Source organism: Lonchura striata, chromosome 12, assembly GCF_050655825.1.
Source record: "Lonchura striata isolate lonStrDom1 chromosome 12, ASM5065582v1, whole genome shotgun sequence".
NCBI classification, from domain to species: Eukaryota; Metazoa; Chordata; class Aves; order Passeriformes; family Estrildidae; genus Lonchura; species Lonchura striata.
The window spans coordinates 6,918,347-6,930,109 of NC_140714.1; the positions used below are offsets into that span (position 1 = coordinate 6,918,347).

The 11,763-nt window shown below is 46.3% G+C and overlaps 1 protein-coding gene across 1 annotated transcript; it reads left to right on the forward strand.

Moving 5' to 3' along the window:
• Positions 1-2,759: 2,759 nt before the first annotated feature.
• Positions 2,760-9,262, forward strand: PSMD6 (proteasome 26S subunit, non-ATPase 6). Its single transcript, XM_021537257.3, has 8 exons — positions 2,760-3,040; positions 4,043-4,248; positions 4,766-4,911; positions 5,864-6,083; positions 6,192-6,300; positions 7,397-7,565; positions 8,732-8,809; positions 8,957-9,262. The coding sequence occupies exons 1-8, from the start codon at positions 2,896-2,898 to the stop codon at positions 9,051-9,053; spliced, it is 1,170 nt and encodes a 389-aa protein (XP_021392932.1). The 5' UTR covers positions 2,760-2,895; the 3' UTR covers positions 9,054-9,262.
• Positions 9,263-11,763: the final 2,501 nt, after the last annotated feature.

Below are 11,763 nucleotides of genomic sequence, written 5' to 3' on the forward strand. Positions count from 1 at the left end.
AAAAACCCCAACCATCCTTTTCTTCCCAAACAAGGCATGCAAAGAATAAACAGCATTCCTTAGCTCCAGGGCACGCTGCCTAAGGAATAGAGCTGGGGACAAGATGTAAAAAAACAACAAAAAAAAAACAACCATGCAAGATGTCTAAAAGTGTCTGTCATAAATAAAACTAATTAATAGGCCTCTGAGCAAATGGAAAGGCCAAGAGGCAAATAACATAAACACTGCTGCAAGAGATCAGCGTGCTGTTCCCTGCAAAGCATCAAAGCCATTGCTCCTTGCGCAATCGATACAAAAGTGATTGCGGCCCCAAAAGAGAAACAGAAGACAAAGGAAAAAATGACTGCTCCTAAAGAAACAAAGGAACCGCCCAACTTAAAACACAGTTTTACCTTTATTTTATTCTAAAATACTGTAATTACAAGCCAATAAATGAAGGGGTGGGGGGGAGTCAGAATCAATGTAAAAAATACTAGCACTTATCAAAAACACAGCAGGCAACTGTTTCTTCCAGCGATCTGCTCAATAATTCATACCCAATATACAGAAACCAATCTTGGGAATACACAGTGCCAAAACAGTCAAGGGAACTGTTTCTCCCATCACCCAGATGCAAAGCACAACTCCAAAACAGAGGCACCTGCCAAAAGTGTTGTACTTAAACCCCAGTTCCAACAAATAACACCAAAATGTGTCTGGAGAAGATGAGCTCAGCCCAACTCAGGTCAGCAAGCATGGTCCAGGAGGTTGGGTGGGAACCTGTATCCCACAGGATAGCCCTGGGCATGCAAAAATGCCCTTTGCAGGAACCAAGCACCCTGTGCCTGCCCAACCACCCAGCTGTGTTCCACTCCAGAATGTTTTCATCTCATTGCCAGCTTCCAAGGGAATACAGTGGCTGTTATAGATGGAATTGTAAGGATTAAAAAAGGGCTTGACTTCAGGTATCAGCTGGGGATGGACCTCAAGGACCTCACACACAGGGCCATGGAGGCACAGGCGATGCCCATCTGTAACATGCGGCACAGATAATTTATGGGCAGCCATGGTGAGGAGGGAGAGCAGGGCAGGACCAGGGCTAAGGGGACACGTGGGGACCACCCAACCCTTCTGCCACCATCTCCACTTGACATTCCCCAGGGAGGGAACACGCCCCAGCACTGGCAGTGCTGTATGAGGTCACACACAGTTTGCTGTGTGAGGTCGGGAAAGACAAAATCAAAGATATTTAATAAACAGATGGAGAAACATCAAGAAAAGCAAAATGAGAAGCAGATGAACACAGGCCAGAGTCAGGTATGGCTTCCCCACCATCCTGGATGAAATACAACTGAAAACAGGGATGTTTAGAGCCCCCTTTATTTGTCATATACTTGTTTTGAGGCAGAAGCTCTGGTGTAACACATTCAAGCTCCTTTCTGAAACTATAAAGGCTACAGACCCACTTTGTCCTGTGACCCCTTCTAGGTCTGTGTCCTTCCCCTGTGCTCGAACACCAGACAAACCCTTCCGAGGCCAGTTCAGCCTTGAGGAGAGACAACTGAGAGGGCAACAACCTCCCCAGTGTCTGCGGGGAGGGTGCCGAGAAGGTGAACCAGGCTCTGCTCAGTGGTGCCAAGCAATGGGACGAGTGACAACGGGCACAAAGCGAGGCTTCACCTGAGGATGAGGAAAAACTTTCCTGTGCAGCAGCTGCACACAGCAACAGATTGTCCAGAGGGGCTGTGGAGCCTCCCTCACTAGAAACAGTCCGGAATTATCCAAACACAACCCTGCACCGTGTGCTCTGGGATCACAGGATGCTTTTGGTTGGGAGGGCATTTTGGAGATCACCCACTTCCAACCCCCTGCCGTGAGGAAGGAACACCTTCCACGGATCCAGGAGCCTCTTCCAGCCTGGCTTTGGGCACTTCCAGGGGTGGGGCTGCCACTTTCCCTGGGCAGCCTGGGCCGTGACTCTGTGATGTAGGGGCCGTGCCTGTGATGTAGGGGCCGTGTCCGTGATGTAGGGGCCATGTCCGTGATGTAGGGGCCGTGCCCGTGATGTAGGGGCCATGTCCGTGATTTAGGGGCCGTGCCCGTGATGTAGGGGCCGTGTCCGTGATGTAGGGGCCGTGTCCGTGATGTAGGGGCTGTGACTCCGTGATTTAGGGGTCGTGCCCGTGATGTAGGGGCTGTGACTCCGTGATTTAGGGGTCGTGCCCGTGATGTAGGGGCCGTGTCCGTGATGTAGGGGCCGTGTCCGTGATGTAGGGGCCGTGTCCGTGATGTAGGGGCCGTGCCCGTGATGTAGGGGCTGTGACTCAGTGATGTAGGGGCAGTGTCCGTGATGTAGGGGCCGTGACTCCGTGATGTAGGGGCCGTGTCCGTGATGTAGGGGCCGTGTCTGTGATGTAGGGGCCGTGCCCGTGATGTAGGGGCCGTGCCCGTGATGTAGGGACTGGGACTCAGTGATGTAGGGGCCGTGCCCGTGATGTAGGGGCCGTGCCCGTGATGTAGGGGCTGTGACTCCGTGATTTAGGGGTCGTGCCCGTGATGTAGGGGCCGTGTCTGTGATGTAGGGGCCGTGTCCGTGATGTAGGGGCCGTGCCCGTGATGTAGGGGCCGTGTCCGTGATGTAGGGGCCGTGTCCGTGATGTAGGGGCCGTGCCCGTGTTCGTGTGCCCGTGTCCCCGTGCGGGTGCCGCGCCGGGCCCGCCCCGCCGCCCGGGTCCTCCGCGCCGCCAGGGGGCGCGGCGCGGCGGAAGCGCGCGGCCTGTTCCGCCGGCCGCGGCTGAGTCACGGCGCCGCGCCGCCCCCGCCGCCGCCGCGCGTCCCGTGAGCCCCGCCGAGCCCCGCCGAGCCCCGTTCAGCCGAGCCCCGGCCCGCCGAGCCCCGGCCCGCCGAGCCCCGGCCATGCCGCTGGAGAACCTGGAGGAGGAGGGGCTGCCCAAGAACCCCGACCTGCGCATCGCCCAGCTCCGCTTCCTGCTCAGCCTGCGGCCCCGCGCGCCCGACCCCGCCGCGCGCGAGGAGCTGATGGCGGCGGTGCGGCAGCACAGTGAGTGGGGCCGGGGGCTCTGGGGCTGTCTGTCTGCGTGTCTGTGTGTCTGTCTGCTCCCGGACCCCGCTCCGACCCTGTGTCTGTGCAGCAGCCGTGTGGCCGTCCGTGGGCAGCGATCCCCGGGCAGGGGGCTGGGTACGCGTCCGCAGCTCGGCGCCGCTGTGCCCCCCGGACACGGGCAGCCCAGCGGGGCCCGGTCCGCGGCTCCGACAGCTCCGACAGCTCCGACAGCTCCGCTGTCCTGCTGGCATGCAGCAGCCGTGAGCGGAGCACCGCTGTGCTCACAGCGGGATGAAGGGAGTCGCAGAACATCCTGAGCTGGGAGGGACCCGCTTGGATCATCAAAGTCCAGCGCTTGGTCCTGCACAGGATGCTCCACTCTGCCTGAGAGCATTGTGCAAATGCTCCATGAGCTCTGCCTGTTCAGTGCCCGACCATCCTCTGGGGGAAGAACCTTCTCCTGATATCCAGCTGAAACCTCTCCTGACACAGCTCCGTGCTGTTTACTCAGGTCCTGGCACTGGTTTCCAGAGAGTAGAAATCAGCGCCTGACCCTCCACTTTGTCTCATGAGGGAGTTTTAGATAGCTTTGAGATCTCCCCTCAGTCTCCTCTTCTCTAGGCTGAACACACCAAGTGCCCTGAGCTGCTCCCCTCCAGACCCTTCATCATCTTCATGTCCTTCCTTTCAATGCCTTTTAACAGCTTCATGTCCCTCTGGTATTGTGGTGCCCAAAACTGCCCCCAGGACTCAAGGTGAGGCCACCCCAGTGCAGGGGAAAGTGCAAATGGGAGCAGTGTAAAGAGCAGTAATGAAAAAGGATAAGTGAAAAGAAGCATGAGGGGCAAGGCCTGCAGGAACAGTGGCTGTGCTGTGTCTGGATTCAGCAGGTACCTGGTCACAGAAGGGACATCTCTGGCATCGACAGTCTTGTGCTTTTAGGAGCAAACACTCTCATTGCAGCAATGAACAGCAGAACCCTTCTTGCCTCTCTTTCAGACATGGCTCCATACTACGAAGCCCTGTGCAAGTCTCTTGAGTGGCAGATGGACACGGATCTGCTGAACAAAATGAAGAAAGCCAATGAGGAGGAACTGAAACGTCTTGACAATGAGTTAGAGGATGCAGAAAAGATCTTGGGGGAGAGCGAAATCCGGGATGCAATGATGGCCAAGGCTGAGTACCTGTGCAGGATTGGGGACAAGGTTGGTGACAGCAGAGGCTTTATGGACTTGTAGAAAACACTGCATGGGAACCCTGTTAGCTGGGCAGTCCCAGTGAGCACTGGGGGACTTGCAGAGCATTTTTTCTATGGCACAGCTCACACATGGCTGGCAGATAGGGGAAGGTCTTACTGAAATATATAAATTATCTAGAAATAAAACAGTCCTTGAAAGAAATTTTTTTTCTTGACAACGGAAAAGTTTGCAGACACCATTATTTACTTTCCTTACACCTTTAGACTTTTCCAAGCTGTTTAGACCGTGGAGCTGAATTTCAGGTTTCGGGAGTAGCTTTTCATAGTCTTTAGCTTTAAAAGGTACATGAGTGACAGCTTTTCTAACTTGATTTAAACTTGGATGCGTTGTTAAGATTTTTCAAAATGCATAATGTGCAACTCACATCTACCAGTGGGAGACAACACTAGTTCTTACAGCAGGTATTCTGTAAATGTTCTGGATGCTTTTAACATTCTTACAGTAGCAAATACTGTTTTGCCAGGAGGGAGCTCTGACTGCATTCCGCAAGACTTACGACAAAACTGTGGCCTTGGGACATCGCCTGGATATCGTGTTCTATCTGCTAAGGATTGGCTTGTTTTATATGGACAATGACCTCATCACAAGGAACATTGAAAAGGCAAAAAGGTACTGCTTGGGTTGTCTGAGTGCACTAAAGCATTTTTGAAACAAGCTGTAACAAAAGAAATAGAAGATAAATACTTTTCTGTCCATAAATGACTGGGACTGGTTGTGAGAGAGAATCAGAGTGATGTGTGTTATTTTTTTTTAGAGGACTTCCTGCTCCTGGATTTTTTAACTGGGGGGAAGAGAATGGTTAAGATTTTGTGGTAGCTGTTTTCTAGCAGCTGGCTCCATTTGTATTTGTAGTACAGCTCCCACTCCCACTTGGGGTGTGACTGCTCCCAGTGGCACCCAGCTGGCTGTGTAAAGAGGGAGCTTTTCCTCTCGAAGCAGGAGTGGCATGGTGTGTTTTGGTGCCACTGGTAGCTTCAGTGTCTCTGTGCTCCCAGTGTTTTGAACCTCAGCAGTTCCTGTAGAAAGCTGTGGTTCCAGTCTCTCTGCTGCTGCCATGAGACACCAAGGCAGAGGAGGTTCCCACTTCCCTTGTTCTTGGGCAGGAATATTTTGTGTTGCCTTCTCAGCAGTTTTGTCTCATCCCTTCCCTTCTTACAGCCACACCTGTGCAAATCCTTAAAAAGTGGCAACCTGTATCTTTTTTCTATGCTGCAGCTTTGATTTCAGCAGCAAAGGCAGTAGAAATCTGTTGCCACAGTCGAGGCTGACAGTAATATTTACCTACACATCCACAGAGACTGTTGTCACAGCTGAAGAGGCTGTAAACTTTTCCTTTCAGCTGAAACTTGCACTGTGTAAAAGCCTCTGGTCTCTCCTGTCCCAAGGAAGCCACTTTCCTACACCAACAGGTATACAAAGCCTGGGAAGTTTCAGCAAGCTGTAACATAAACCAAGTTATTCTTTCTCTAATCTCATGTTATCAGTTGATTTCTATTTTTTTTAATATAACTTATTACATGACACATTTACAATAATTAAATATTCTTTGTTCTATTTTAAGTCTAATAGAAGAAGGAGGAGACTGGGACAGAAGAAACCGTCTCAAGGTGTACCAGGGCCTTTACTGTGTAGCCATTCGAGACTTCAAACAAGCAGCAGAGCTCTTCCTTGATACAGTTTCCACGTTTACATCCTATGAACTGATGGATTACAAAACCTTTGTAACATACACTGTCTATGTCAGCATGATCGCCCTGGACAGGCCTGACCTGAGGGAGAAGGTGAGGAAAGCACCTGGGAGCACTGGTGCAAACTGACAGAGCCTTTCCTTAAGCTGTTCATCTCGAGGCTGAAAGGGATGGTGGTTAAGGATGTGTGTTTGCTTTCAGGTGATTAAAGGAGCAGAGATCCTGGAAGCCTTGCACAGTTTGCCAGCTGTACGGCAGTACCTCTTCTCTCTTTACGAATGTCGCTACGCAGCCTTTTTCCAGTCGCTGGGTAAGGCTGGGCTGTGTCCCTCAACACTGTTTCACATCATACACCACTTTTGTGGAGTGGATACAGTCTAGAACTAGAGCTATGTGCAGAAAAAACAAACTATAGAGTTTGTTGCAGATCATACACAACTTTTGTAGAGTAGCTACAGTCTAGAACTAAAGCTATGTGCAGAAAAAACAAACTAGAGATTTTTTTTTACAGTGACCTAAAAGTTTTGGCTTTGATTTTTCAAACAAAGAAAAACAAATTTCTCATCCAATGAGCCTTGTGAAAGGTCACATCTGATTAGGTGAAAAAGCGCTTTGAAAATGGCTATGAAACACCATCTTACCTGAAGAGCCAGATCAGGAAAGATTTGAAAGCTTGCTGTGTAAAAGGGTGACACCAAAGAAAAGCTCTTCAGAAAATCCTCATTCTTGCCAGTTCTCAGACTGCTTGCTTTTCTTCTGTGAGAGAATACAAGAAAATGAGATCTTTAGAAAAATCGAGGATTGAAAAATCAATCCAGAATTGATTTTGTGGAAGACTGGGCCTGATGAGACTGAGTTAAACACCAGCATCTTCCTATTGCTGGCCTCATCCCAAACTGAGAACCAATGCTGTCAGGGGAAAAAAATTCACTTCAGTGCCTGGAAATCCTTGTAACTAATTTAAGAGCTAGTAGCAGAAAATTAATGTGGTGTCCTTATACAGGTGTGGGTAACAATGTTTCTTCAAGAACTTACATACCGAGTTCTGCTTGTTTCCCAGCTCTGTGGGCAGCAGTTCAGCTCTTGCCTTCAGCGTCAGCGAGGTGGTCCCTCTTCCCCCTTGAAAGAAGGATGCTGTGCATTTTTACAGGCTCCCATTAGCTCTGCCACAATATTGTTTGCATGTTCTTACGCTGCTGGTTCCAGAACTGATACAGATTACATGAATTTACATCTGTTAGTGCAGAATCCCTTTCTTAATCCTGTGGAGTGCAAGAATACAATGGAGTTACGGTCACACCTATTACTTATTAACTGCTGCCGTGTGTTTTATTTGCATAAATGATATATGACATTTCTTAGAAATTACGGACTTCTTTATTTATTTTGCTTCTTTTTCTTTGCAGCTATTGTAGAGCAAGAGATGAAGAAGGACTGGCTGTTTGCACCTCACTACCGGTACTACGTGCGGGAAATGCGAATCCACGCCTACAGCCAGCTCCTCGAGTCCTACCGGTCCTTGACGTTAGGGTACATGGCAGAAGCCTTTGGAGTCAGTGTAGAATTCATAGATCAGTAAGTTCTTTGGCTTTTCCAGTTTGTAGACATCTCCTTTTATACCTTTTAAATATTTATGGTGATCTCATTATGAGTAAAAACCTTTGTTCACTTGTATTCCAAATATGCCAAGTTACGTTTCTGTGAAAGAGTGTGAGAAGCTGGTATTTTATTCATTACTTTGTATTGCTGTATTCATTGACCTCCGTGTGCTATGGAACTTTAGATTTTAGACAGCTTCATTCACAGCTGTGTGAAAACTGAGCTGTTCCAACTTCGAGGATCTGCACATTTTTTGTACCCTGCCAGTCTCCCTCTCTCATTTTGCTTGGTTTCTGTTATGTGGACAGGATCTGATGTTTTTCACTCAAATCAAACATACTCTGCAGTCCCAATTTGAAATTATTTTCTAGAATAAAACCAACAGATTTAGATCATGATAAGAACTAAGTGGTGAGTGAATTGAGAAACTGACTTTTACTCTGTACATGAAGCACATTATTTTCAAATGCCTTCACAAGAGTTATTCCTGTTTCAGAGGCTTCAGGTTTTCTAGCATTGAAGCCTTACCAAAATATGAAACTGCTTTAAATATTCAAAAATTAATAAGTGTTTCAAGAGAAACCAAATACTATTTAATTAAGAAGTAATTTTTTTTAAGTCATGCTAATGCTTATGCTTTCCAGTACTTTATTATGAGTTGTAACTTGCCTTACTGTTGAGCACAGGAATATTTTATTCTACCATCAGTGCTGTAGACCACCAATTGATTGAAAGCAATAATAATAAAATTTTTAAACGCATTTTAAAAAATTAATTATCGCGATACTTTTCTAATTAATTGACTGGCATGAAGATACTTACCTCAGGATAAATTCCAAATAGCCACGCTGCATTACTGCTGCCTTTGGATTTGCAGAGTAGTTGATACAAAGCCCAGTGATAAGTTTCACTAACTCAAGTACAACACTTTGGCCTGAGAAGAAAGAACTAAGAGGTTTTGTATTCATGTCACTAAAAGGATTATTTCTGGGTGCAATGTCCAGAGGATGCATAAGGTACCTGATGAAGATCCATAGGCTGTTGCTTCAGAAATACAGCATGGTGTAACAGCAGCTTCAGTGCTCTTAGGTCTACAAGTCCCTGGTGAAACAGGATTTAACTAACTTTTTTCCTTTATTTAGGGAGCTTTCAAGATTTATTGCAGCTGGGCGATTGCACTGCAAAATAGACAAAGTAAATGAGATTGTAGAAACTAACAGGTATGTAACAATTCCTAGAGGTTGTTTTTTACAAACCAGTTGAATTCTATATATTTTGATGACATTTGCTACAGAAATGTTTAATGCTTTGGTATAAATCATATTCTCAGTTCTAACCCCCTTTTTTTTTTTTCCAATGATTCCTAGGCCTGATAGCAAGAATTGGCAGTACCAAGAAACCATCAAGAAAGGAGATTTGCTGCTAAACAGAATTCAGAAACTTTCCCGAGTAATTAATATGTAATTTTTTTTAATGCAAGAGAATTCAAAATTTAGATGTTTAAAACATTTTGGAAGTAACCTATAAATATATTGCATAACTTGGTATACCGTAGGGAAAAAAACAAGTAGCAAAAAGATAGTGTTTTTACTTTCCATTTCATTATGTACACACTGTTCTGTTCTGGTGTATGGAACCCAGTTCATTTATTAAATGTATGATATCGTTGGTGATCTCTTGTAATAGACTTTGTTCCTTTCCTTGCCTGTATATCCAGTGTTCCATGTTGAACAGCAAAGCAGGCTCACAACCTGTGAACACAGAGAACTCATGGCCATTTTATGCTTGCTCTTTTAAGACTTTCATATTGGAATCAGAAGTGAAAACAATCAGTTGCATAATAGTAAAGTGACCAAAAGTTTTAGTGAAGAGTGCACACTGTCCAGACAGGAGGGAGTCTTGCAATGAAGGGATTACAGCTTAAGGGAGAAGGAATAAAGATGCAAGTGGTTGGGGTGAAGCAATAATACAACCACAGAAACCACAGGACTAAAACTTTGGGAACAACTGGAACAGAAGTAGCCTCTCTGTTTAAACGATATTTTTGCAAACTGTTGAAAAGGAAGCCAGCATGTGAGCAAAGCATTACATTTGTAATTACTGCCTGAGTTAGATCTGCAGATGTCAGTGATGGTGGAGGCTGTGGAAGGGACTACTGCAGACTGACAGAGCTGCTCAGGTACTGCAGGGGTTACAGTTCCTCTCCTCCCAGCTGCTGAGGAATGAATGCCTCACTAGGCTGCTGCCATGCTGATGACACATGGCTCCTGCCTGGCAGAGCCTCCAGCAGCAGCTGTTTACCCTGCTGGCCTGCCTTGAGGGGTTTTTTCCCTCCTCCCAAAGAAGGCCTTTCAGTGAGTTCTGTGAGCTTTTGATGCCACTGCATTTGGAACATTTACAGCCTGTATGCATTGCAATTTCAGTGCTGGAAGGAGCTCCAGCAGGCAGGTGTACCCAAAGAGCAATCCAAGCATTTGGAAGCTACTGTGCCACAGACAGGACAGCTTGGAATTTCCTCTGCCCAGCCCTCCCATTGCAAGGTCATAGAGGGTCTCGTGTCCTGGGATCACTGCTGCCTGCCCGAGGTTGGACCCCATGGTGCTGAGGGGCCATTTCTATTCTCTGATGAACTTTTCTGGAACCCAAAATACAACCTCATGGTTTTGGGGTTTTTTTGCTACTTACTGGAAGCTGTTTTGGTTGTTTCCCCCTCCAAGAAGCAGAGTTTAAAGATTTACATTTCAGACAGTGCTAATTAGAAGAAAATTCTGATCTTTCTTCAGAATAGGCAGAGTAATAAACAAGAACTCTAGTTTACCATGTGTTCAGCTCTGAGTCTCATGTGTGTTCATACACATGCCATTTACTATAAAGTTTTAACTGATAAAACCCAGTATTCAGACTTCAGACCTGCAATAACCTCTCTTGTTTTTCTACATCTGTTCCATGCCAGATAAATAGAGCTAGCTAGGAAGGCTTTAATCAGTCTGACTTTTGGGAATATCTCCATCTTCCATAGGTGCAGGTGTGGAGCTTATCAGAAAATCATACTGTCTTCATGTCTTCACTTCTGGAATTTCTGTTTGGTGCACAAATAAATTTTCCTTTCCAGCATATTAATACATGAAGTATCCTTAATTAACTACATCAAAGTTTCCATTCAGCATATGTATTACCATGTATCTTTTTAACTGTAAAGAGAATAAAAATCTACACAAGAAAAATTAGGCTATCAGAGGCTTCATGCATTCCTGAGAAATCTTACTGCTCTCTTAGTGTAGGTAAGAGCAGCAGAAAAAAAAATGGAAATCCCTACTCTGTGTGGAAAATAAAAGCATTGCTAAAGAGTTGTAGTGCTCTAAGATACTTGCAGAGCTATCAACCATTTTATCCTAACCATGGCCATTATCCTGTGGCAGTCAAGCACTTCACAATCTGGTGTTCTCTGCTCAGGTGGGTGAAAAATAATGTTCCAAACAGAAGTACACAATCCTACTACAGCAGAGACCCCCCTCTAAAGACCCCAGCTTGCCTTCACATTTCCTGGTGCCAGCCTATATCCTGTAAAAGAGGATCCAGGTAGAGTCTGGAGATCTTCTGGACAAAGATTTTTGTGGCCTGACAGGAAAGAGTCACAGCAATTTTAGTTGAACCTTTTAAGGTTTTGTGCAGCAGTTCAGCCTCTCAGCCATGCCATATAGTGGTGGGATAAAATTCTGGGAAAGGTGAAAGGCAGCACATCCTGAAGACCACAGCTGGAGGCACACAGTTTAGCTAGCACGGCTGTTCACATTGTTCTGGGAAAAAAAAAAAGCAATCTGATACACAGGTTTTCCAAAGAGTAGGAATGCTGAGGGGTCTGGGGTGGTCAGACCTTGAGCTGATCAAGGGCATAATTTTCTCTGTTCTGTAGTTTTAAAATGCTTTCTTCCATTTCTATGGAAGCAGAAGCATTAGAATTTCTGCTTCCTGAAGTAATTTTAAGTTCATTTTTACTGACCCATGATCATGTTAGTTTTATATTCTGTTTATCTGATCTCATAATTTCCCTTTATTTAACTCTGATTGTGAGCAGCATTTCAGATGCAGGCCTTCATGCCTCGCTTTTGACACCTTTCCATGGATTTATAGTCCACATACCGAAGTTGTACATTCTCTCTTGTAATATAAGCTT